Source organism: Medicago truncatula, chromosome 4 (assembly GCF_003473485.1).
Source record: "Medicago truncatula cultivar Jemalong A17 chromosome 4, MtrunA17r5.0-ANR, whole genome shotgun sequence".
Lineage (NCBI taxonomy): Eukaryota > Viridiplantae > Streptophyta > Magnoliopsida > Fabales > Fabaceae > Medicago > Medicago truncatula.
In genome coordinates, this window is record NC_053045.1 from 52,528,469 (window position 1) to 52,554,521 (window position 26,053).

Consider the following 26,053-nt stretch of genomic DNA (forward strand, 5'->3'; position numbering starts at 1 on the left):
TAATATTTTCCAATAATTTTTTTTAAAGAGTGACCACGAGACTAATTTGTTACCTAAGAATCAGACAAGGATAATCTCATCTCTTATGCGGTGATGCAACGGTTGAGACGATTCAATTACTTTATTTTACTTTTTCTCTGTCATCCGTATCCGTCTATAAATTCAACGGTTGTAACTACCGTTGGACAAACTGCAGGAGAAGATTGGTTGGAGGAGATCCGAATCCCTAAACATCTTGATGACTTTCTTCCTTTAAAAAAAAAATCTTGCTAGCAAATGCCCTTTACATTAAAAACAACCTTTTTTTTTAATATTTAAAAGTTTTAATATATACTTTTTCACCAATTTTAAAAAAATGTTATTATTTTAGTTTTTCTAACAAGTATTCTAAGGGTATTTTCTTTAAAATTTTTGAGAGACTAAAATTAAAAGTTGATATATTTATAGGAAAAAAAAACATATTTAACCCATGATTTTATTATGTCATGTAGAAGATCTTCTCTATATCGGTTTGAATCATGTAATATGTTAATTATCTTTGAATACAATTGAATTGATTAGTTTTATTTAGTTAATATTTGTTCTTAATGCTTTTTATGCGTTTACAAATATTTATAGACAAATCTAGGTCTTGAGTGACTATTAACCATAATTTTTGGGGCTCAACCTAATATTGATTGTTCAATCTGTAATGGTTTTAAACATATTATTTTACCACTTTCATGACAATATAGTTTTAAACATAGTTTTTGGGGCTCAACCTAATATTGATTGCGCAATCAAATCTTCAATAATTATGAAGAGAATTACGGTCTAAAATAGGGAGAAAAAGATGAATGGAGGTGATTTTGAATTAAACATTGAATAAAACCACCCTCAATGGAAAAAAAATGTAAGAGAATGGAGAGAGGATTTTAAATACTGAAAAAATTGCAAGTTGATTATAAAAATGAGAGCAAAAGTGCAATATAATCCATCCATTGCAACGAGTGCAATTTACTTAGTTATCTGTTTGTGAAAAAAGTACTTCTAGGAAGGCAGAACTCCACAATGAAACATGAAATACTACCCATTCCGATCCTTTCAAATTTCTAATTAACAATGTTACAGTTAAAGGATATATATATACTAATCAATCCATATAATAACATTTATTCCTTAAGATTCTGCATATTATTATACTTTCATGGACTACCAATGCTGCTGCTACTACTACTAATAGTTTCTCTATACTTGTACCATTTGGAAAACATCAAAAAGTACACAAAATTCAAGACTTCTATCCCAGCAATCATGTAATAAAAATATTCCAATCTCCCTTTATTAAGATCCTCTGGTAACCAATTTCCTGTAGCAGATTTGGAAGTTGTTCTATGAACAACAGAAACAAGAAAAGCACTTAAATAACTAGAACCTGCCATGCCACAATAGAAAAGTGACCCTCCAATGCTTTTCATATTCTCAGGAAACTGTTTATAGTAAAATTCAATTTGTCCAACAGCAGTAAAAGTTTCAGCAAATCCAGCCAGTATCAACTGAGGAACCAACCAAAAACCAGACATCGACGAAATCGCGCCTTTTCTTGGTTGCATTCCAATAGGCTTAGTTAAAGCTAAGTGTCTTCTTTGTGTTTCAACAAATGCTGATACAAGAATGCTTAGTATACCTAGAAATATTCCAACACCAATTCTTTGAAGGACTGTGATGCCAGCTTCTTTTTCGGTGAATCTTCGGAGACAAGGAACAACTATTCTATCATAGATTGGTAACCATAATGTCATGCTTAACATTAAGAAGACAGTGTAGGATGCACCGGGTATCTTGAAGTCGGTGTTTCCCATTCGTCTATTTGATTGCAGTGCTTGAAAAACAAGAAGTGTGTGTTGCTGAACAATAACTAGATGGTACAAAATTGCTGAAAACCATATAGGTAAAACTCTCACCAAACATTTCAACTCTTCCACTTGTTGTATGCTGCAAAGACTCCATGGATCAGCTGCTGAACCATCTGGATTTATTTTGTCTTGTGATGTTATCATTGCAGCTTTGTCCAATACCCTATTTTTATGTAATAGTATTAGTATTGATTTCACTTAGAACAAAGAAATAAGAAAATATACTAGGAAACTACATGAATACAAAAGTGGTTAATCACCAATCTAGTTTATGAAAATTTTGAGTTGAATAATTTGGTATCTTAAATGAACAAGATATGGAAATTGAAAATCCTCAAACACATTAGTTTTTTGTGTCGATAGTTTAGTCACGAAAGTTGTCTCACATGGACTATTGTGATTGAATTTTTATATTTTCAAATATTTTTTTGAAATTCCATTAAGTTTAGATATTAAATTAAATCATCTGATCACTACTTATTTCGTTTTAAAATAATTGTCATCCTGATATTTTCACAAAGATTAAAAAATATACAAAATGTTACAAATTTACAAAATTATCACTATCAACTGTTACTAGTGATAAATGTATACTGAAACACTAGTAATTACTCAAAAAGTAGTGTAGACACATTTAATTTAGAGGTAGAATTGAAGGAAAAACAATTAATGCCACATTGAAAAAGCAAAAGTAACGGGACCTTAAAATGGATGGAGTACAATTTTATGGAATAAATGAATTAAAATTTTGATGGATGTAGTTACCTGAATTGATATGTGTAAGGAAGCTTTGAATTAATAGACATGGGTGGCACATAATCAAAGAGTGAAAGCATTGGATGCTGAGAAGGTAGACTAAGTCTTCTTCTCTTGATTGCTACCACTAAGACTTGAAAAATACTAGTGATAGGACTACCACTTGGTTTAACTTTCACATACAATTTACCTCCCATGAAAAATAACACACATGCTATGAGCATCAAAGCAGCAGGAATTCCAAGACCAATTGCCCAGCTCACATTTGATTGTATATAAACAATTAGTGTTAAAGATACCATTTGTGCAAAAGTGAAGGTAAAGAAATACCAATTGAAGAAACTATTGATTCCTTTTTTTCCTGAATCTGTTTTTGGATTGAATTGATCAACACCAAATGCTAAGTTACATGGTCTAACTCCTGCTGCACCTATTAACAGTAATCCAAATCCTGATATTAGAAATGCCATTTGTCCTGTTGTTGGTTCTTTGCATTTGATGCTTTCCTTTGCACAGTGTGGTGGATGAAGATTCTTGAATACTGCTGTAAGTTGTATTCCAAGTAAGCCCTGTTGGGATGCAAGGAAAAAGAATTAAAAGGGCACATTAGTATAACTTTAATATGTAGTTCATACATATAAACACCAGACACAATTATAGGCGTGTCTGGTGTCCAACACGATAGACACTGGTACATGTGATTATATATTTTTTAAAATTCTTATGGATCAAAGTGACAAGGGTTGAATTTCCGTGGATCGTTAAAATTAATTTTTCATTGAAACTTTCTGGGAGAAATTGACCACAATTAATTGAAAAGTGTTTAGATTGTGTTAACTTTTTTCAACATTGGACTGACTATTTTTCTTAATAAATATTTAGTCAAATGGTTTGAATGAGCATTAGATTAATACCAGAAAAGAAGTGATTGTGCAGAATGCTAATGTATTGTAGCGACCAAAATATGTATCAGAGAAGAAAGCACCAAGCAAGGTAGCAAAGTTGGTACTGCCACTGAAGATATTGATGATGTTTGCAGCTGTAATGTTTTTCAGGTTGAATACAGTTGTAAGATAGACCAACAAGTTTGCTAATGTTCCAATGGCTCCTAATTTTTCAAAAGTTTCATTTCCTGTTCATAAAAATTTTCAAGTATAAATAATTAGACTAAAAAATATAGAGAAAAATTGATAGAAAGAGTGTGTACATTAATTACCTATGATGAAAGGCATGACCTTCCAGCCTCTATGGATGATCTTAGGATCATCATTTGTTTCATGTTTCTCACTATTTTCCATGTTGTTTTCTTTCTCAGTTGTCTTCATTGTTGTTCCTTCTTCTGTCTCTCTATCTCCCATTTATGCACAGTTATATATGCAATCTATATAACACCCTGGCCAGGAGGAAGAAATATGTATATAGTTGGGGGAGGTTGAACTAGAAAACAAAGGTCATTGGGAAGGTTATTAAGTGTACTTGTTCTGAATTGTATTATATTATATACAAAAAAAACGTACGGATGTGTTGAGTTGACTACAATACAAACAAATGTTGACTACCCCTTAAAAAAAATGTCTATTTATTTAATTATTCACCAAAAGATTTGTTCATGTCTAATTAACTAAATATATTTATGATGATTTTAAAATATTTTTATGAAATGACCATTATTGTTTTTGAAATTAAAATGCAAGAATCTGGCGACAGTAGGAAATGACCATTATAATCAGGATATTTTTTTAAGAATAATCAGGAATAGCTTATTAAATGTATTTCCCTTTTCTAAAAAATAAAGATAACTACAAATATTTAACGAAATATCCTTATCTACTTACTATTCAAAATCTCAAATATATTACCATTTTTTCAAGTATTAAATTTGTTTCGTTATAATTTTCAACATCTTATTCAATTTGACAAATTAGAAGGATTCTCTCACTACCGAAAAAAATTAGAAGGATTCTCTAAAAGGTTTTGATCTTTTTTTTTTTTTTTTTTTGTAGAGAAAGGTTTTGATCTTCTATTCAATTAATTTGGATGATTTACATTTAAGTTCTTTGAAAGAAAAAAAATCACGCATTTTTCAGCTTAAGAAGTGTATACTTGGAAATTTAGCTTTGATTTACATTCTCGGTGGTTTAGCCCTTTTGCGTGTTTGTGTTTTTATCTTTCTTTTTTGTCATTACTTCAGTTTTTGTACTATATTTGTTGTTACTCTTTGAATCATCTCCTTGAACTTTTTGTATTAGTTATGCTTCTTTGTTGGTAATAATATATTTCATTTTAGGTTTTCTTTTTTAATTTAAGAAAGGGACTCACTATATGTCTCCTTGTATGTGCACGGTCACTAATAATGTAAAAAGAAAAAGTTACTCATGATTAAAAAAAAAGTTGCTCATAATTCTTTTGAAGAAGTTAAATTAGTTCATTCAAATGATATCAGAAAAAATCAAACCTGAAATCTTGAAAAAAAGTACATTCAAAAGTTTCAAATCAACATCACTAAACCAACCTAAATAAGTTATAAGTTTGTTTATAATGATTTTTTTTGAAATAATCTAATGGCTAGAGTTCACAGTTGTTACCTTGTTACTATGAACATATGTGTTTTAATTTTAGAAGTGTATATTTTAATATTTTTTGGTGTGTAATGGAAGCAATGAAGTTTGGATCTAGGACCTGAATGATGCTACAAATTAAAGACTAACTCTCTTCTACACCATAATATGTTCGCTACATCTTAAACTGTTCAAGCAAGCATTCATAATTCACATTTGACATCAGTTCTTCCCACTTTCCCTTTCACACATTAAGCACTGTCCCCATTCCAACTACACCGTCCAACCTTCGTCATAAAACAAACCTTACAGCAAGGCAATGGATCCCCCCACATCAACAATGACATACCTCGATCACACAAATGTTATGTGCATTGCCCAATTCAACTCCAACAACTCTTGTTAATTTACACAAACTAAGTGACCCATCACCAACATCACATCACATGTATGTAAATTTAATTTTGGTTAAAAACTAGTTCAACAAAAAAATTGAGGCTAAAAAACAATTCTGTAGATAAAAGTTTTAAATTCTATATTCAAATTAGAATTAATCCAAGATCCAAACAATATTGTCGTGTTCCTTCAAAAGTCTCTCTATTCACGTGGCGTCTATTGAAAGATCGAATTCCGACAAGGTCGAATTTGGCGCGTTGACATGTGCTCCAAGTAAACGATACTTTGTGTGTTGGAGGGTGTGGTTCCATTGAGACATCAGAACATCTTGTTTTAGGTTGTGAATTGTTTGGGAAAGTTTGGTATTTATTCTGTCATTGGATTGGGTTTTCTTATGTTCTTCCAGAATCGATAGCAGATCACTACTATTAATTTATTCATCTGGCGGGTTTGCCACGAATTTCCTATTCTTATTTTAAGGTTATTTGGCTTGCTTGTGTATGGGCAATATGAAAAGAGAGAAATAATTGTATCTTCAAAAATGTGGTTATTGATCCGTACAATATTGTCGAAAAGGTGAAGCTGAATTCTTTTTTATGGCTTTCGTCAAACGGTGTACCATTGGCGTTTGCTCTTCATGATTGGTGGAGGCACCCACTTCTTTGTATAGGTGCTGGCTAAGTGTTAAAATTTTTTCTTTTTTCTTTTTAATTGGTGTGACATGTTTCTGTGTCACTCACCTAGTTTTTGTAACAGACTTTGAGTGATTCGTCGCTTTTAGCACACCTTGTGCGGGGTGAATCACTTTTCCTTTGAGCAATATATTCCATTTTGATTTGTTCAAAAAAAAATAAAATTAAGAACATTTAAATATGTCAAAATTAATTCTACATTCTATATTCAAATTTTTTTTTTGGTACATCTTTTTCTCAAATTCTATATTCAATTTTAACTTCTCCAAAAATAAAACCAAATATACACCACATGTCAACCGCAAGATAACCACAAGAAAATGTGATTGGATGCATGTTTAAAAATAATTCAACTCATAAACAATAATTAAATCTCTAAAGATTAAAATTTAACTTTTATTTAAAAAATAAAATGAATGATTGTAAAATTAAAGGGCTCTAATATAGATCCAGTTCAAAGGTGGGCCTATTATTTGTGGGTTCCTAACTTCTTCAGGAGAGCGTTAGATATAATTGTTTTTGAGTTTTTTAAGCTACAATAAGAGATGTATAAAGTAAAGATAAACATTTTTACTCGATCTGAGCCATTTGTAACCCACTTAAGCCCTGTTTGGATAAACAACTTATATTGATGCTTATGCATTAGAACTTATAGCAGTAGAGCTTACATCATAAGCTCTTATGCTCAATAAGCTCTTTATGTTTGGATATGTACACTAAAAAGTACTTATGTAAATTGAAGTGTTTTGATGTATCATTATATAAGCAATTATGAAATGATAAAATATTTTTGGTTTAAATTAGATAATCAAACCACATATAAAAAAGAGCTAAATAAGCTTTTTAATTTGTCCCTATAAATATAGTCAATTTTATTTTTTAGTCCTCATAAAAAAAATGAAATGTTTTGGTCCCAATAAAAAAATTCAGCAAATAATTTTAGTCTCTGTTAAATTAAAATTTGTTTAATTATGATTAAACTCTGAAACTTTTGAATGTTTTTTTACATACTTATTTAGAACATAATAATAAGTTCCTCCAAAAAAAATGTGCTCAAAAATTGATTTTTAAACCAAAAATTTAATACTTTTATCTTGAAATTTTTGATGTTTAAAAAATTATATTTAATTCTTTAGATGATAAAAAGTTATAATCTTTGGAAAAAAAGTTTTTTTTTTTATAATATTCTTAACAAATCTGTCAAAAAACTTTTAAAAATTTAAAAGTTTAAGCATAACTTCACAAATTTTAATTTATAGATGTAGATAAATAGTGTAAACATCACCATTCTTAATAAATGTAATAATGTAAATACCCTTTTAAAAAATATATAACAATGCAAATATAAAAGTAAGAAATAATTAAACATGGTAAAAGTTTTATAGTCCATATCATTGTTGAAATAGTCATTATTTTCTTTCTTTTTTTTTGACAAGAAGTCGTTATTTTCTTGTTGATAGTTACATGTGTTACTTTACTTACATAAAGATAAAAACAAAGATAACTATATGACTAATCACAACAAAAGATAATTATACAATAAATAAAATACAGGCTTTGGAAAAAGTGCAACGAGAATCGAAGCACGTTCCCTTATTTGTTTATAAGCTGCATAATAAGCTATATGTTAAGCTTAAAATTTGGGCTTAATAAAATAGGGCATAAACAACTTATAAAATTGTGATAAGATGTTTTTATTGATTTATCCAAACACCTTTAAAAAGGCTTATGTTAGTAGATAAGCCCACATAAGCTCCAAATAAGGCCAATTCAAACGGGGCCTTAGTGAGTTTATTGTCTTGAGAAAGAATCAGCTTCTCTCGCTTGCCTGCCCTAGCAACCACCTAACCTTTCATTGGGTGAGAGGTTTCCTCGCCTAATGTTAAATCATCTATTTGTCGATCATCTAACATGATATTTATTTTTAGCGGTAAACACACACATTTATAAATTTTATTTTAAATTATTATTTTTAGTTGTTTTACACTCACTTCTATTGAAGCTGTACTTGAGTTTCAGAATGTCCATGTTCTTGAACTGGGATCCAAGCACATTTAATATAGTATCATAACATGGTTTTGAAGGGCATGTGGGAATTGGACCCAAAGCTATTGGTGTATTATCATTCATTGTGGGACAATATTATTCTCTTTCGCGCGTTTATTGTTTTTCTTTAACGTGTGTGAAATAATCAAATGTGTCAATTGTTAGAAAGCGATCTAGTAGGAATTCAAAAAATAAAATGAAAGAGAACTAGTATGTGCATCAATCCAAAATGAATAAATGTGATGGTCGCTCAAAGACATTAGAACACGAACACATGTTATCATTATACTCGATGTCTTGACAAGTGCCCCGAGAGTATCAACACTTGTTATCATTTTCTTTTTATTTATAGTATTTCTTTAATATGTATGCAATAAATAAATGTAACAGTCACTTATTTTAGGACAGAAGAAGTCTTACATATGTCTTTAAATATAATACTCTCTTCAATTTTTTTATCGTTTCTTTTTATAAGACATCCTATTGAAATTTTCAACTGCATTAATTATTTTTTTTACTAATATTATCATTTATTAATTTACATCCATTTTATAATAAACACTGCAATATAAACATTATCTAACTATCTTTTTTGAAGGATAAACTTGTGAAAACAATTTCAATTCTTAACAAATTTAACATCAATTTTCTTAATTTTCATAATTTAACAAATGAGTTCTCTTATTTAAGTTCATTCAATTATATTCTACACACATCATTTAATTAATGAATCTAAAATGTTGATTTTTACTTATAATAGTGACCAGAAATATATGCAGTAATTTCTTACATTATGATCTCATTTATTAATGTTTCCTTTTTGACTCATCTCATTTATTAATGTTTAAATCCATTAAATTTATTTTGGGTACATATCACAACGAGGGTCTCCAAATATAAAGAGGGTTTCCAAATTCATTTCATCATGGGCACGCAACTTAAGATGATCTCTATCATTCTCTTTAATTTTACTCCGTTGGATCTTGAATATAAATAATAAAAAGTTTTCTTAATGATCTTATACATTTTCTCCATTCCTTTTTAAGTATCTTTTTTGGAGAAATTTTTTGTTATTATTTAACTGTCGCTTTCAAAGTTTAATGCAACATTAAATGCTGTTTTATCAATATTATTCTTAGTTATTTATTGCGAAGAGAGAAATATATGAAATGAGATGTTAAATGAATAAGGTCATTATAATAAAAGTATAACTTATTGTATCAAAAGTAGTAATAATTATTGATCGTTTTGATTTATATAAAATATCAAACAGTGATAATTAAAAGGAACGGAGGTAGTATATTTGAATATCAACAACTTCTATCTTATTTAATGCTACTGTTCTTAAATTACTCCTTCAATTAGTGTCGATTTTATTTTTCTGTAAGTATTTTATCACGGAACAAGTTCTTATGCGGGGTAATTTGAAAATTACTATTGTATATTTTATAATTTTGAGAGAATTAAATGACACTAACTATTTTATTAAAAGGGTGTGAATTTTGTTGTTGTTATGTACTCCCCTTCAATCACATTTTTAAACAACTTTTACCTTTTTAAATTCATTAAATAACTGATGTATCTGGAATACGGTCCATATATATTACTTCAAAGTCTAATAAGGATCTTCTGACAATACTATGAGCAACCATATTTGCTTGTCTTCTAACCTACAACACTATAAAATCATTTCTAGAAAGTAAGAGACTTCTAAATTGAAATACAAGTTCACCAAACTTGTTTGAAAGACTGATGGTGGTGGCGAACACATCAGATAAGATTTTGAAATCAGTTTTAAACAGGACATAGTGCATTCCGTTCGAAATGGCCTCCTTAATAGCTTCCGGTGGATAATAGAGGCTTGTCGAGCCTATATTGTCGTGTTAGCTTTTATGGTATGCTTAGAGTGTGAACTTTAGCTTAAACACTTGAACAATTGAGAAAACTTTATATCCTGTGAAGATTATCACTTATGTATAATTCTTTAGTTGGTAATTTCTCTTGTTTACTTTCAATGTAATAAGATGCTATCCTTGATTGTCACATTTCTTGAAGCTGGGATTAGCATTTCGCTAACCACATTGCATCACTAAGGATCATAGGAAATGAATCGTTGCTTTGTTTATTTCTTTTGAAAACTTATTTGTCTCTTGACCATGAGTTTTGCTCGTAGTACAAGTGTGAGGAATTTGATCAATGCAATTTAATACACTTTTGTAGTGTTTCATTTAGCGTTTTAAACTTGTTTTATACCTAATAATTACTCCATCCATTTTTAATTATAAGCAGAATTGACTTTTTATATTGGCAAAATTACACTTTTAGTCCCTTAACTTAATTTCATGTAACAGTTTGGTCCTTTATTTTTATTTTTTTTTCATTTCAATTTGGTCCTTTTTGTCCATTTTTATATACATTTTCAAGCTTCAAATCTAATATTCTTATACAAACATAGACGAGGATCATAAATTTGAGGATTGAAAGACCATAAGAAAATAAAATCATGAATTTTAAACTTAAAAATTCATATGAAAATGGACAAAAAGGACTAAATTGAAATGAAAAAAAGATAAAGGACCAAACTGTTACCTGAAATTAAGTTAAGGGACTAAAAGTGTAATTTTGTCTTTTATATTCATTGAATTAATGATGTATATGGTCCATAATATAAATCATATACATCATTAATTGAATAAACTTAAAAAGTCAATTTTGCTTATAATTAGAAACGGAGGGAAGTAGTTTTTAACATGTTTTGCTATCCTTGGGGTCTTAATTTCATTTTGATGCATCATGAACTTTTCTCCTTCTTCAAGTCATAACTTGGACCACACTTATCCGACTTATAGTGATACACTTTTTTTTTTCTCCTTTCAATGTTAATCATGCTCACTGTTGGTTGCACAATTTTCTTTTGGATCAATTTTTGTCAGAATTGAACGATGTGAAGTGTGAACTGAACACATTAGAGTGTTTCTTGCTGGATAAATGGTGACCATTGACAAAAGTCTTTCACAAAATATCTATCCGACTTAATTTGCACCATAAATTTTATATCTGTAGCACTTTTTCATCTGAGACCGTTGGTTTGGTAATTGGCATCTACTGTTCTTCCATGATTGATATCTTTATCTTCACATGTATACATGCCCGAATAACATGCTCACATCGCATCTTCATTTGTGAAACACTTTGTGTCTTTGCAGGTTATAGGAGATGAGTAAAACAAGGATTGTCATAGTTTTTTCTTGTTGGTCTTTGTGGAGGTTTAAGGTGTTCCACATATTTATGACGTCTTTGTATTATTGATTTGTTATCACTACTTATAAGGGTTGTTTACAATAAAAAAAAAAAAAAAAAAAGGCTCACGTCACATATAAAGTTTACTATGATTCGTTTGATTAGGATAAAAATATGAAAGACGCAAAAGAAAAGGAATCATATAAAAAATAAAACGATGATGTTGTTGAGTGGTATTAGGATTTGTTTGATAATGGTTATCTCTATAATGCTGTTCTTTACGTCTATATTAGTGAGTCCCACCTTTTATTGAAGGAAATATCAGGGTAATTGGTTGTTCAACTCATTAACTAAAGAAATCTCAGACAATCTCAAGTTACATATCCAAGTCACTTTTTTCTTGACAAATACAGCAGGTTAACATATTTTTGTTATTTGTTTATGTTAAGAGATTAATTTCTATGTATCAAGGTAGGAAACAAAATCACCCCATGTATACAATTTAATGTACAACATTTACAAGGGGCATTAAATATAGAAATATATACGTTGAAAGGCTAAATGAGCCATCTAAGATGTCTGAAGCAAAGCATATAAGAAAAAAATCGAACCACCATGTCAATGTTGTTATATTTCTTTTTTCGTCCATCAAGTGTTTTTAAGACAAATACCTTAGATGAAGCTACCCTTCCCTACAAATATTGCACCTCTTCTACCTATACTGAAAAAATCTATATCAGATTGAAAAAGCACAAACTGTGTTTTTGTTGCTATATTCTATTTGATAGTGAACTTTATGCTGCTTGTGGCTCCAATTGATGAAAATCGGATTTTCAACTTTGGACCATCGATGAATGAAAAATTGTTGCAGCCTAAAGTTTAGTGTCAAATCATTTCACACCATTACCATCTTTTCCAGATTGTTTTATCACTTTATCGAGTTCGATTGAACTGTTTTCCGTTTCTTTGTACCTATACCACTGTGCACATAACACAAAGCAGCCTAAATTTACAATTTCTAAAGCAGCAATGATGAGATAGAAGTTATCCAATCTACCCTTGTTCAGATCCTCCGGCAACCAACTCCCAGTTTTAGATTTGACAGTGATATGGTGGATAGATGAAATAAGCATACTACTCAAATAACTTGCCCCTGCATGGGCCGCATAGTAGAGAGATCCTGCAATGCTTCTCATGTTCTCAGGAAATTGTTTATAGTAAAATTCAATCTGTGCAACAGACATGAATGCTTCAGCAAGTCCGGCCAATGCCAGCTGAGGAATCAGCCACAGACCTGACATTGATGAAATTGCACCTTTTCTTGATTCCACTTCTAAGGGTTTAGTAAGAGCCAGAGTTCTGCGACGATCTTCAACTATGGCAGATACTAGCATGCTGAGTATACCCAAAAAAATGCCAATGCCCATCCTCTGAAGGAGTGTGATGCCACCCTCTTTTCGAGTGATCCTTTGGAGTAAAGGAACAACTTTTCGGTCGTAAATGGGCAACCAAATTGCCACACTGATCATCAGAAAGACATAGTAGGATGCTCCTGGGATCATGAACTTGCTTTGCCCAATACGCCTGTCAGATAAAAGCGCTTGGAACACTAAAATAGTGTGCTGTTGGACAATAACAACATAGTAAAATACGGCTGAAACCCATATGGGTAACACTCTCAACAAGCATTTGACCTCTTCCACTTGCTGCAAACTGCATAGATTCCATGGATCAGAAGCAGATCCGTTGGGATTTATTTGATCTTGTGGGGTCATGATTGCTGCTTTGTCAAGAAACCTGTCAATACAAGGCATCATTTAAACCACTATTGAAAATAATTATATCTACCACCAAATGCTAATTTCTTAGTGTTGTTTACCTGAATTGATAAGTGTAAGGAAGTTTAGAATTCATTGTCTTGGCAGGTACATAGTTGAATAGTGAAGGGTATAGATATTCCGCGAGTTTCAGCTTCCTTTTCTTTGTTGCAACAACAATAACTTGCACTATGCTAGTTATGGGACTACCACTTGGTTTAACTTTCACATACAATTTGGCCCCCATGAAGAAGATTACAGAAGACAAAAGCATCAAAGCTGCAGGAATTCCCAAACCGACAGCCCAACTCACATTTGACTGTATGTAGACAATAATTGTTAAGGATATCATCTGAGCAAGAGTGAAAGTGAAATAGTACCAAGTGAAGAAGCTGCTGATCCCCTTTTTCCCAGATTCTGTGTTGGGATTAAACTGATCGGCTCCAAATGCTAAGTTACATGGTCGGATCCCTGCAGCTCCTACCATCAATAATCCTAAACCAGTCTTTAGAACTGTCATTTGCCACTCTGTAGGCCCTTGGCATGCGGTGTTTTCTAATTCTTCACATGGATGCGGATGCAGCTTCTCGACTGCTGCTGTTAGTTGTATTACAAGCAAACCCTGAAGGAAGCAGGGAAATCTAGGAATCAGAGGCACAACTAAAATGAGCTAAGCTTGTCAAAATACAAAAATTGATAGTTTTATGTTAAGCATTTTAAAATGGAATTACTTCTATTGACGACGATCACAAATCTTGTTTTATACTTGTCAATATCATCGGTATTATCCAAATTTAGATATCCCTAACTTCATTGTGTTTATCAACAAAAAAAATGGAATGGATTTGAATGATAAATGCATCAGGAAATAGCAATTTACCAAAAAGGAAGCCACGGTGCAGAATGACAGTGTCTTGTAGCGACCAAAAAAGGCATCAGAGGAAAAAGCTCCTATCAATGTTGCAAAGTTGGTACTTCCGTTAAAGATGTTGATAATATTTGTAGCTGCGATGTTTTCCAAGTTGAATACCGTAGTAAGATAGACCAATAGATTAGATAAAGTGCCGATGGCTCCAAGCTTCTCAAAAATCTCATTTCCTGTCATTCACGAAAATGAATCACACAAGAATTAAGAAAATTAACAGAAGAGAATGAAGCAAGTAAAAACAAAATATTCTGCCGTTGAAGTCTTGCTCACCTATAATGAAGGGCATGACCTTCCATCCCCTGTAGTTAATCTTAGGGCCATCATCTCCGCTATTTTCGTTCTTCAGCAAACTTTCCTCTTCATTCTCCACAGTCTCACCATTTGTCATTTGGTTCATGATCATATGCTTCAGGTGCTACCTTGGGGAAGGAGAAGGTACAAAAAGGCAATTGAGAGGATCATGAGATATGGACTTCAAACAAAAAATCCACACTATGTATCATCACCATAATAATTATTACCTACCCACAGGCCACAAATTTACTCTTTGTTGTTGACTTGCAGATATATGCTATGTGTATAGAGCTTGTGTATCATCAACTAATTTAGTTGGCTAAATTGGTGAAGCAAAAATATGTAAAAAGCTATTGTGATAGCTATCTAATTTTATTTTACTATCTTGACAGTTAGAGCCTATGGGTTAATTACAACCGTTTATAGCTAACCGATAGGATTGAGTTGGTTAGCTATATAAGTCATAGCTTGACGCTAGTTCATAGCATAACCAATTTTTATGAGTGTTTTCAACATCATAGAGGGGGGGGGGGGGACCAAGTGAGCATTAGAGAAAGAGTCGGTAGCCCGAAAATTCTTATTACTCTAAGGCTCTGTTTGGTAAAAAAATAGTGAATATATGATAAGCTAGCTTATGATGGATGAGCTAATATCAAATAGCTCATAAGTTAGATTACAGCCGATAGCTGATTGAATGAATCTGTAGTGTTTGGTAAAATTAGCGGTTAAACTACCTTATAAATATGAAATGACATAAAAGTGATATATTTAATGATTATCGAATTTTTTTCAATTAAGATTAAAAGAGTAAAATTGAGATAAATGATGATAAGCTATAAGCTACTTGGATTAGCTTATCAAAAAACGCTAAAAGCTAGTAAAAAGAAGCTATAAACGACGGTTACCAAACGGGTCTTATTTAGTCAAATGAGCTTAAAAGACATAAGCTATAAGCTCAAAATTATGTCTTACCAAACAGACCCTAAAACAATTTTAATCAAAGAAATAGAAAATCAATTCTTTCTTCCCTATTCTCTTTCACAACTTTACTGCATCATCAATGATCTTGATTGGCTCATTTTTATAACATTGTTTGGTTTATCATAGCAAAATTCATTCAACATACATGTATATTGGTCCTAAATGGGTCAACCTTATTTTTGCATTTTTCAAACTCAAAATGTACATTGTTTCTAAAGGGTCTAAACTTCTGTACAATAATTTTTGCCCCGATTCATTTTAGTTGTAATTGAATATTTGAGTTAGTGCTGAATGAACAAAACATTCTATTGTAAACTAAAAAACAAAACCTAAACAAGATCGCATCAGAAATTTCTGAAAAGTGCTATTGCAAATTATAACTGTCCACTTAATTCAACCTAAATGCTAACTCATATAAGAAATTTTGTAGAAGCGTGGATTATGATTGTAAAGTTGATCGAACTCAGAAAGAAAGAAAGAAAAAAAATCAAAATTGAATTAAAAATGGAAGTCAACTATATAGTTGTTAAAACTTAAAATGATGCATCTAGATAAAAAAATAAAAATAAGGAGAAAAACAATATAAGGTAATGGAGATTAATGGTAGGAAATCGTACCTGAAATAAGAGTGTGTTGATGTTGCTGAAAGCGGAAGGAAGAACATGAACATAGCCTTCCAATGACTTCAGTAAGTGACTCCCTCTTTTGCCTTGTATAATACTTACCACCACAATAGTAGCAATGTACATCCTTTAGAGGGAATTATCAACTTTGTCCCTGAATTTTTACGGGTCGGTCAAATTAGTCCCTCAATTATGTGAAATATCAATTTAGTCCATGAATTTGTTAAATGTCAATCAAGTTAGTCCTTCTGTTTAAACGGGGCTGACGTTGCTGTTAACCTCTCACATGTCAGACGCCACGTAGGCGGGGACTAATTTGGCCGATAATAACAAACATTTTGAAGACTAAATTGATTAATTTGCAGAAATTTTTTTGGTTTCTTCCCAAACTGCTCTCTTCTTCCCCAACAACTCTTTTTTTCCCAATTGTATAAAATTGGAATTCTAATTACACAATCTGCAATCTACACTCTAAAATCACCTAAATTTCCTCCAATAATAAGTGGTCCAGTTCTTCCCCAATTCAAAAAACTTCAAACCCTAATTTTTTCGTATTGAATCTTAAAACCAAAATCCTCAAAATTTCTTGAAGCAAAACTATTGAAATAAAATCCAAAATGATGAGGGGTGGGAATATGGGAAAAAACTGTTATGAAAGTCGAGCTTCATCTTCTAGCTCCAAGTTTAATGGTGATGAAAAGAGGTTGAAGATGATTCATAAATGTAACCTTAATAATATTTCCATCAAATTAGTCCCTGAATTATTTTTCTATCTATCAAATAGATTCATACATTATATTAAAAACCCATCAAATAAGTCCCTGAATTGTTTAATTAGATATCAAATTGATCTTTGAAGCATATATGTACAAAATGAAGTAAAAAAGCCAAAACACGCAGATTGAAAATGAAATATTACTTAGACAAAAGTCATAGGTCATAAGTCTGAGACATTACATATGCAAAAGAAACCCAACTATGAGACATTAACAAGTCATGAGTCTTAAATAAAAATAAGTAAAAGGAAATCCAACTATGGGGCATAATTCAAATAAGCCTAAATATTACAAATCCAAAATCATATTTTAAACTTCATGAAGCTTCACTTCTTTGGAAATCCGGGGGTTGTATAAACTCCATGAATTGAGGTTGATTCGAACCGGGTGGACCATAGGTTGGATATGGAACTCTAATTATGCCAGGAGGAGTTGGATGACCTAGTGCATGACCCCTCATTGGTGTTTGCTTAGGCCTATCAGTTGAAAAAATCGGTCTTCTAAGGCCATACCTCCTTGGTGCAACACCTTGAAATTGCAAATTCAATCAAATTAGTCCCTAGACTATGACATAATCAATCATATAAATCCTTCAATTAATTAAATAATTGTCAAATCGATCCTTAAAATGTAAGTGTTATACCTGTCCAGCATTTGCAACAACATTTTCTGCATTTCCAGGCACAACATGTTTAAGTCTTAACCCCAAACCCTAAAAGGAATAATCAAAACAATTGTTTCAAAAACGCAACAAACACAAACAAAGAACAAGGAAAGCATCAACAATCACATAAATGTGGTAAACAAAATGATCAAAACTTAAAACGAAAATACAAAAAAACAGACAAAAACAAGGTGAAAACGAACACATAAACTTGATAAACAACAGAAAAGACGTTACCTTTTTGAAACAACCGAACACAGAAACTTCAAAAACGTCAGAATCATCGAAGATGATGATGATTTTGGAGGGGTGAGAATGGATAGAGTTTTAGTGGGAAGGAGAAGGGTCAAGGACGTTTTTGATTTTTCTGACTGAAATGTAAAGAAGGAGGTATGGGTAATGCAGGGGAAAAATGGGAAAAGCAGAAAGAAAAAAAAACCGAAAAGTGAAAACTGAACTTTTTCAAATTCAATCAAATGAGTCCTTGAACACGTGGCTTCCTTCTTGCCACGCGTACAAGACAACAGAGCATGCATGGTGACAGATCAGCATGGCTAACATAGCACTTGGACGGAAGGACCTTTTTGATGGACGTCTGACAAATTCAGGGACTAAGTTGATATTTCGCATAATTGAGGGATGAATTTGGCCGACCCGTGAAAATTCAAGGACGAAGTTGATGGTTCACTCACATGGATTATTATTAGAAAATTGTTGTTGACACATTACATAAGGCTGAGGCACACAAGTAAAATACACTTTTGCCCGAGGAAAACCTCGGTAGTAAACTGCCGAAAATTTGTTATAAGTACAGAACAGACATAGGAGTTTCCAAAACTCCATTATTACGTTTTTGATTCTCCTAGGTGCAATTTTTAGCAATTCGAAGTCATTCCAAGCCAATTTCAATCACAAAAACAAGTAAGTTTTTTGAATCCTATTGCATTGTTATTTTGTGGTCGAATTGTTTGTTTTTTTTTTTGTTTGTTAAATTTTGATTATATAGGTTTTATTGATTTTATGATATGTTAGGATAGTTTAGGTTAGAATGGTTAGAATTGTTAGAGAACTTTTATTGAATTGTTAGGTTTAGGTTTTGATGAATCGTTGTAGAATTGTTAGAATTGTTTAGGCTTAGGTGTAGGTTTTGATGATAGTTTAGGTTTAGGTTTAGTTTTTGATTTTACGATTTTATGGCATTGTTGTTTAGTTTAGGTTTTGATCGCCATTTTTTTTTAATGTGGAAATGTCTCAGAATCAGAATCAGGGTAACGTTCAGGGTGATAAGAAGAACAAAGAAAAATCGCCTATGACATGACATGAAATTGTTTGTGATGGTTCTGAAAAAAGAAGGGTTTGAAGGTGCCGGTGTACAATCAGTCGAGGTTGAGGAGGAGCGGGAGGACATGCTATTTTGGTCCTCAACCAAATCAAGGTGCCCCAGAGACTGTAGCGGGCAACCCGTTTGACTTGTGTGACGAGGCAGAATGAATGTAATGACTTTTAATGCCTAATTGTTTTGGATTTTTTTATGTTTTATTTTTGTGTTGCGCACATTTTGTTTGACATTATGGTACTTAGAATAAAATCGCATTTGGAATAATTTCGATTAAAGTCACGTTTTGAATAATTGTGTATTCGAATAAAAACTAATTAAATGTAACGTGAATTCAACTAATTAAAATTGCGTAATGAATAAATAAATTCGAAAAGTGAATAAATAAGATAATTATTGTTCCATTCAAAACAAAATGTATTATGCATATTCAACTATATATGTTATCACATTACATTGCATTACATTACATTTTAGAATGTACCTTTCAACTGCAACAATTATCTTACCCTTGAATGAGGCAAATTCAAACTTGTTAAACAGCATGACTCCAGCATGCGATGAGCATTTTGAATAATGATATACCATTATTCAAGATGCTCATCGCATGCTGGATTCCTGTTGTTTAACAAGTTTGAATTACCCCATTCAAAGGAAGACAATTGTTGCAGTTGGACGTTTATATCTCTCAACTAACTTGCCAAGCAGCAGGACTCCAATATACGATCGACATTTCCAATGTTCCATTCCTTGACACTTCAATACCTTCATTTAAACCAGCCTAACAAGAATTTAATCTTTTGACAAGAACAATGGGAATGTCGGTCGAATATTGGAGACCTGCCGTTTGGCAAGTTTGAATTACCCCATTCAAAGGAAGACAATTGTTGTAGCTGGAAGGTGCATTCATTCCGTACCTAATGACGATCTTATGGTGAAATCAAACTTTTGATGATATCTTCAGTTGATCTCAGCAACGTCACCCGCATATCAATACACTGGAACATGCTTTGCTCCCAAAACATGCTTGTCACGTTTTCGTCGTTCGTTAATTCCATCCAAGTGAATGATATTCTCCCCTCGTCGAGCGTTGGACGTTTATACTGAACGTGTTCCACCCTCCTTGTGTCTCTGGGGTTGACTCCTTGGTTGAATTCATTCAGTTCATCCTTGAGACCTCTTAACATTACACCAAGGTACCGAACCTTCAACCTCTGAGGTTCTCCGCCGTTGAATTGTGCATGAACGTCGATCCACCCGACCATTGTTTCAAATCTGCACAATAAGAAATTAAAAACAATCAATGAAAAACTCATTCAAACATTTCATCAAACACTTGATATGCAAATTATACATAGACTATAAAAATCATAAAAATAACCCTAAAATTATAAATCATATACTCTTACTAAAATAAAAAAAATTAATCATATACTATAACATAAATCATTCAACTTATATTTAACATAATTTTTTTTTGTTATAACGTAAAATATAACAAAATTATTCAACTTATATTAACTCTTAAAATAAATCATATACTCTTACTAAAATAAAAAAATAAATATAAAACACCAAATTAAAATATAACCCTAAAATTTTAAACTATAACATAATCATCATGCAAACATTTTAACTAAATTAATCAATTAACATCTAATCTAAAAATGATTTATAACATGTAAATCTAATTAAAAAATAAAATAAAAAATAAATATAAAACACCAAAATAATAAATAACCCTAAAATTCTAAATTATAACATAAACATCATGCAAATATTTTAACAACATTAATTAACTAACATCTACTCTAAAAATTAATTATAACATATAAATCTACTCAAAAACTAAAAAATAATAAATATACTCAAAAACTAACAAATAAAAACATTTATAACAACTAAAATGTAAGTTAATAGCATTATAATTACTTACTTGTGATTTTGTTGAATAAATTTGGTTGGGTTTTTTAGAGAGATTTGTGAGAGAGATTTGGTAATTTTTTTTGGAAGATGAGATGAATAATGGATGAGAGAGCTTCTGCCAGATTTGTAGCAGACGATCCTCGGCAGTTAACTACCGAGATTTTCCTCGGTAGTTAACTGCAGCCGGTTTTTTATTTACTCGGCAGTTAACAACCGAGAGGGCAAAATCGTATTTTACTCGTGTTTCTCAGCCTTATGAAATGTGTCAACAACAATTTTCTTATTATTATTAGGGTTAATAGGTCATTTCCCCCAGTAAAATTTTTATTTTGATTCACCCCCTGTAAAATATTTTTGTTTTAATTTACCCTTTAATTGGCCAAATAAAATAAAAAAATTCCGGCTTTTTGTTGTTGGTGATTAGTTCCACTTGTACTTCTCTTAGTTGGACAGATAGAGTACCCGTTGTACTTTTTATTTGTTGACGATTCTAGTACTACTTATACTTTGTCTATCCTTTATAATCTTGCTACATTTGTAGTTTTTTTCTTCCCTTGTCGTTCAAAATAATAATAATACTTGATCGGGTCTTAAATGTAATTATGATAAAGTTGTAGACTCACATCCACAAGTTAAATTATTTTTTTTAATGGCCATCGACAAGTATAAATGTAATGACCTGAATAATAGACTGCCACGCCACACATGAAGGCTTATCTGTAAGGGGTTATAAGAATGAGAAGGGAAATAGAAATGGTGTGTGAAATACGTGGGATCAATTCTCTTCTTTCTGAGATTCTTCTTCTATGTCCTTTCTTATCTTTTATACAATTCAGTTGTAATGCTTCTATGTTGTATCAAAGGTTGAATTATCCAAAAGAATGTCAAAACCATTCCAATTTTCCTTTGCGATTCTAGTATCATTACATTAAATGGTATGCACTATGGAGAATGAACACAACCTTTATAGAACCCAAGTCTCAACAAAGAGGAATTCAATTAAGTAAAGTTTGAATCTCACAACATGTTAGACTTAGACATTTGAACCTCATTATGTGTGAAACAATTATTCATCATGTTGTCTTCTCCTTAAGCATGACACTTTCTTGTTTTAACAAATATTTTTACAAGTACTCTAAAGATACTTGCTAACATGACTTATATAAAATCTCCTCTTTAATTTATCATAATAGTAAAATAAAATGCAATAATCGATGAAGATTTTATATAGTAAATGGGGTGACTCTCGTATAACATGACAAACTAATGCTCGAAATTTAATAAGATTATTCCTTGTGATGCAACTTATAAAAAAAAACACAATACAAATTTCTTTTAAAAGAAGGAAAGAGATGAGTATAAAATTATATCCATATACAAAGAGTGCTAGAAACAAGAAAATGTTGCTAACACTCCTTTCATCCCATATACAATCATAACAAAAGAAAATTCGTATATAATTATTTATTTTTCCAAGAAAAAATACCTTATTTTTCTTTCTAATTCTAATAAATACTATGGTGGACCAGAAGCTTTATTTCAAAGTTCTGATACCATCAACTAATTAGAACTTAATCACTAAACACCACTAATCTTTGTTTCGGATTGTTTAGACACTTTATCAAGTTCAACACCACTACCTTGATCAGTATCATCCTCATTCCCTTTGTACCTATACCACCTAGAACACAATACAAAGTAACCCAAATTAACAACTTCCAAACCAGTAATCATGTAATAAAAGTAATCCAATCTCCCTTCATTCAAATCCTGTGGTAACCAATTCCCTGTTGCAGATTTAACCGTCAACCTATGAATAATTGTAATCAACAAACTACTAAAATAACTTGATAGTGCCAAGCCACAAAAAAACAGTGACCCTGCAAGACTTCTCATATTCTCAGGAAACTGTTTGTAGTAAAATTCAACTTGTCCAACCAAAGTAAATGCATCAGAAAATCCTGCTAGTGCTAACTGAGGAATTAACCACATTCCCGACATGGAAGAAATCGCACCATTTCTCGGTTCAAATCCTATAGGATTATTAATAGCCATGGTCCTTCTTTTCCATTCTACCACGCCAGATACTAACATGCATAGTATAGCAATAAACATTCCAACTCCCATTCTTTGTAGAAGTGTGATTCCGCCTTCTTTTCCGGTGAGTTTTCTCATTGTTGGTACGATTTTTCTGTCGTAGATTGGTAACCATATCGTTAGGCTTAACATCGTGAAGATCGTGTAAGAAGCTGCAGGGATTTTGAAATTTGTGTTGAAAAAGGTTCGGTCGGATTGAATTGCTTGGAAGACTAACACTGTGTTTTGTTGGATTATTGCAACGTAGTAGAGTATGCCTGAAACCCAAATTGGTAGAACTCTTACTAAGCATTTCACTTCTTCCACTTGTTGTATACTGCATAGATTCCATGGATCAGATGCAGAACCATCAGGGTTTATTTTGTCTTGTTGGGTTATAATAGCAGCTTTGTCAAGGAACCTGTTAATTCATACGAATATTTTAGAACTAACCCATTCTATGAATAAATCAGCAAAGGGTAAGATTGCATTTGAAAAAGTAAAGTTAAGGAGCCGTACATTCGATGCGATATGATATGAAAATGTGTGTATAATTGGTGGACAATCCTTACCATACAAACCGAATTTATCCGTTAAGTTAGATTCAAAACTTCATGAGCTATTTTTATATATGCTCTATCAAACACTTGCACAAATATGTATAGGTATACGAATGAGTAAAATGAATGCTATATAAGAGAGCTAATATATATACTCAATGACTCAAGATCTCTTTTACATCTTCCGTTAGTTCTACATCAACTAAGAATGAACTAAATGAAGAATAAATAAGTGAAATAACAAATATGTTCAATGTTTTAAGATTTTGGTAAAATTTACTTTGGTCGCTCTTTAACTTAATTTCAAGTATCAAATTTCTTCTTCTTTTTTTTTTTACTTCATTTTTATCTTTTTGATCAATTTGTATATGAATTTTCAAGATTCAAATTTATGATTTTTTTTTTTTTTTCCGATATGAGCTCTTAATGTTTAAATCTATAATCCTTCAATCATATTTTTATATGATTTTTAGATTGGATACTTAAAAATCCATATACAAATGGAACAAAAACACAAAAACGACGTGAAAAAAAGGTAAATGACGAAACCGCTATTTGAAATTAAATTAATGGACGAAGAGTATAATTTAAGATAAAGATGGGTGTCAAAGTATATGGTATTTATCCTGTTGTTGCTTGCAGTGGTCTCCAATTAAATAGTAAAAAAATCTTTGTGATATGGCAGTAAAAATAGTTGCAATTAATCAGTGGTTACCTGAATTGAGGTGTATGAAGAAGCTTGGAGTTGATAGAGTGAGGAGATATATAGCTAAAAAGAGAAACCAATGAATACTCATCCTCTGGTAGATTGTGTTTTCTTTTCTTTATAGCCACATATATAACTTGAACAATATTTGTTACAGGACTACCTGTTGCTTTAACCTTCACATAATATTTACTTCCAGTGAAATAAACAATACATGAAAACAGCATCAAACCAGCAGGAATTCCAAGACCAAGTGCCCAACTCACATTTACTTGTATATAAACAATTACTGACAAAGAAACCATCTGAGCAAAAGTGAAGGTAAAAAAATACCAATTGAAGAAACTATTGATTCCTTTCTTTCCTGAATCAGTGTTTGGGTTGAATTGATCAGCTCCAAATGCCAAGTTACAAGGCCTAATCCCTGCAGCTCCTACTATCATAAGTCCAAATCCAAGTAGTAGAAATGACATTTGTCCTGTACTTGGTTCTATGCATGTGCTTTTCTCATTTCCACATTCTGGTGGATGCATGCTTTTAATCCATGCTGTTAGTTGTATAACAAGCAATCCCTGTTTCAAATTCAAAGAGTTACATCACACAAATAAAATATTTATTAGAATTAGTTGAATATTATTTAAGGTAGTTACAACTTAATTATGATTTGTTGGAAATTAGTTAGTTTCTAATCACGTACCTTAAACAATATTCAAATAATTCTAACAACTTTTGATATTACAAAATATTGCGATCATTATTGTAGTACTTTTTTGTGGTGATGAATTGTAGTGTTAATTTTTATACAACTAGTGCTAAGATTGTTATAATTTATACCAGATAGGAAGCAAATGTGCAGAATCCAAGAGTTTTGTAGCGTCCAAAATAAGTATCACATAGAAAAGCTCCTAGCAAGGTAACTAGATTAGCACTTCCATTGAAGATATTGACAATATTTGTGGCTGTAATACTGCTAAGGTTGAAGACTGATGTAAGATAGACCAAGAGGTTTGCTAAGGTACCAATGGCTCCTAGCTTCTCAAATGTTTCATTTCCTGCATCATATGCAAATTAATTAATGAGTTTACTCAAAATTTATATTGAACAATAAAAGTAACATGCATGGAATGGAATAATTAATCATCTTGCTTACCAATGATGAAGGGCATCACCTTCCATCCTCTATAGTTATTTGGAACTTCATTGTTTTCTACACTTTCTTTCTCACTTTTCTCCATAGATGTCTCTATTTTGTTCATAATTATCCAAATTATTAAATAACTAGTTTAGTTAAGAATAAAACTTCTTCATAAGGTTTTGGAATTATTGATTCATGATTCATGGGATGATATTAAAGGCGGTGTGCTCTTATATTGTCCCGCTTGAAGTTACATTTGAGCCAAGTGACGTAGTATTTTTAAACTTTCTATATCAAATAAATTAGGCTGAGATTAATATTTATATGCATATGTCGGTATTAAACTTTTAAAATTAATAATAAATCACAAACTATTTTGTACCAAAAAAAATCACAAATTATATTTTTTTTATAGAGAAATCACAACAGTCAAAAAAATTTAAGTTGGTCTTATTATTCTCTATTTTGTATTTATAATAATAGATACATTTTTTTTAAGGATAATAATAATAATAGATACAATTTTTGTCAGGTTATTAATAATAATAATAATAGATACATGTTCACCAAAAATAATAATAATGATATAAATGCATTAATAGCTAACGTGGATTTTGTCCAAAAAAAACTAACGAGGATAATTGGGTA

At 31.3% G+C, this 26,053-nt stretch overlaps 3 protein-coding genes across 7 annotated transcripts; all 3 read right to left on the reverse strand.

Moving 5' to 3' along the window:
• Positions 1 to 1,014: 1,014 nt before the first annotated feature.
• LOC25493804 (protein NRT1/ PTR FAMILY 2.9) lies at positions 1,015 to 4,127 on the reverse strand. The gene is made up of 4 exons (XM_013602417.3): positions 3,868 to 4,127; positions 3,566 to 3,783; positions 2,661 to 3,220; positions 1,015 to 2,058 (listed from the first exon to the last, which is right to left on the reverse strand). The coding sequence occupies exons 1-4, from the start codon at positions 4,007 to 4,009 to the stop codon at positions 1,185 to 1,187; spliced, it is 1,794 nt and encodes a 597-aa protein (XP_013457871.1). The 5' UTR covers positions 4,010 to 4,127; the 3' UTR covers positions 1,015 to 1,184.
• An 8,050-nt stretch (positions 4,128 to 12,177) lies between these two features.
• On the reverse strand, positions 12,178 to 16,331 carry LOC25493806 (protein NRT1/ PTR FAMILY 2.9). 5 transcript variants are annotated; one of them, XM_039833552.1, is made up of 6 exons: positions 16,221 to 16,312; positions 14,854 to 14,913; positions 14,599 to 14,747; positions 14,281 to 14,498; positions 13,463 to 14,022; positions 12,178 to 13,380 (listed from the first exon to the last, which is right to left on the reverse strand). In XM_039833552.1, exons 3-6 carry the CDS (start codon positions 14,729 to 14,731, stop codon positions 12,474 to 12,476), a joined length of 1,818 nt encoding a protein of 605 aa, XP_039689486.1. In that variant the 5' UTR covers positions 14,732 to 14,747; positions 14,854 to 14,913; positions 16,221 to 16,312; the 3' UTR covers positions 12,178 to 12,473. The 5 variants fall into 5 exon arrangements, with proteins under 5 accessions (XP_039689486.1, XP_013457873.1, XP_024638581.1 ...); XM_013602419.3 differs by lacking the exon at positions 14,854 to 14,913 and having other exon boundaries at positions 16,221 to 16,331; XM_024782813.2 differs by lacking the exon at positions 14,854 to 14,913 and having other exon boundaries at positions 14,599 to 14,743; positions 16,221 to 16,324.
• Positions 16,332 to 22,257: 5,926 nt separating this feature from the next.
• LOC11440190 (protein NRT1/ PTR FAMILY 2.9) lies at positions 22,258 to 25,594 on the reverse strand. The gene is made up of 4 exons (XM_003608931.4): positions 25,421 to 25,594; positions 25,105 to 25,322; positions 24,280 to 24,842; positions 22,258 to 23,425 (listed from the first exon to the last, which is right to left on the reverse strand). Exons 1-4 carry the CDS (start codon positions 25,524 to 25,526, stop codon positions 22,507 to 22,509), a joined length of 1,806 nt encoding a protein of 601 aa, XP_003608979.2. The 5' UTR covers positions 25,527 to 25,594; the 3' UTR covers positions 22,258 to 22,506.
• Between the last annotated feature and the right edge of the window lie 459 nt (positions 25,595 to 26,053).

Coding starts and splice junctions, on each gene's coding strand:
- LOC25493804 (XM_013602417.3), bottom strand. CDS start 4,009: ATGGGAGATAGAGAGACAGAAGAAGGAACAACAATGAAGACAACTGAG. Junction 3,784..3,867: donor GGTCATGCCTTTCATCATAG/GTAATTAATGTA, acceptor TTTTATGAACAG/GAAATGAAACTTTTGAAAAA. Junction 3,221..3,565: donor GCACAATCACTTCTTTTCTG/GTATTAATCTAA, acceptor GCATCCCAACAG/GGCTTACTTGGAATACAACT.
- LOC25493806 (XM_013602419.3), bottom strand. CDS start 14,731: ATGATCATGAACCAAATGACAAATGGTGAGACTGTGGAGAATGAAGAG. Junction 14,023..14,280: donor GCACCGTGGCTTCCTTTTTG/GTAAATTGCTAT, acceptor TGCTTCCTTCAG/GGTTTGCTTGTAATACAACT. Junction 13,381..13,462: donor CCTTACACTTATCAATTCAG/GTAAACAACACT, acceptor TTGTATTGACAG/GTTTCTTGACAAAGCAGCAA.
- LOC11440190 (XM_003608931.4), bottom strand. CDS start 25,526: ATGAACAAAATAGAGACATCTATGGAGAAAAGTGAGAAAGAAAGTGTA. Junction 25,323..25,420: donor GGTGATGCCCTTCATCATTG/GTAAGCAAGATG, acceptor CATATGATGCAG/GAAATGAAACATTTGAGAAG. Junction 23,426..24,279: donor CTTCATACACCTCAATTCAG/GTAACCACTGAT, acceptor ATGAATTAACAG/GTTCCTTGACAAAGCTGCTA.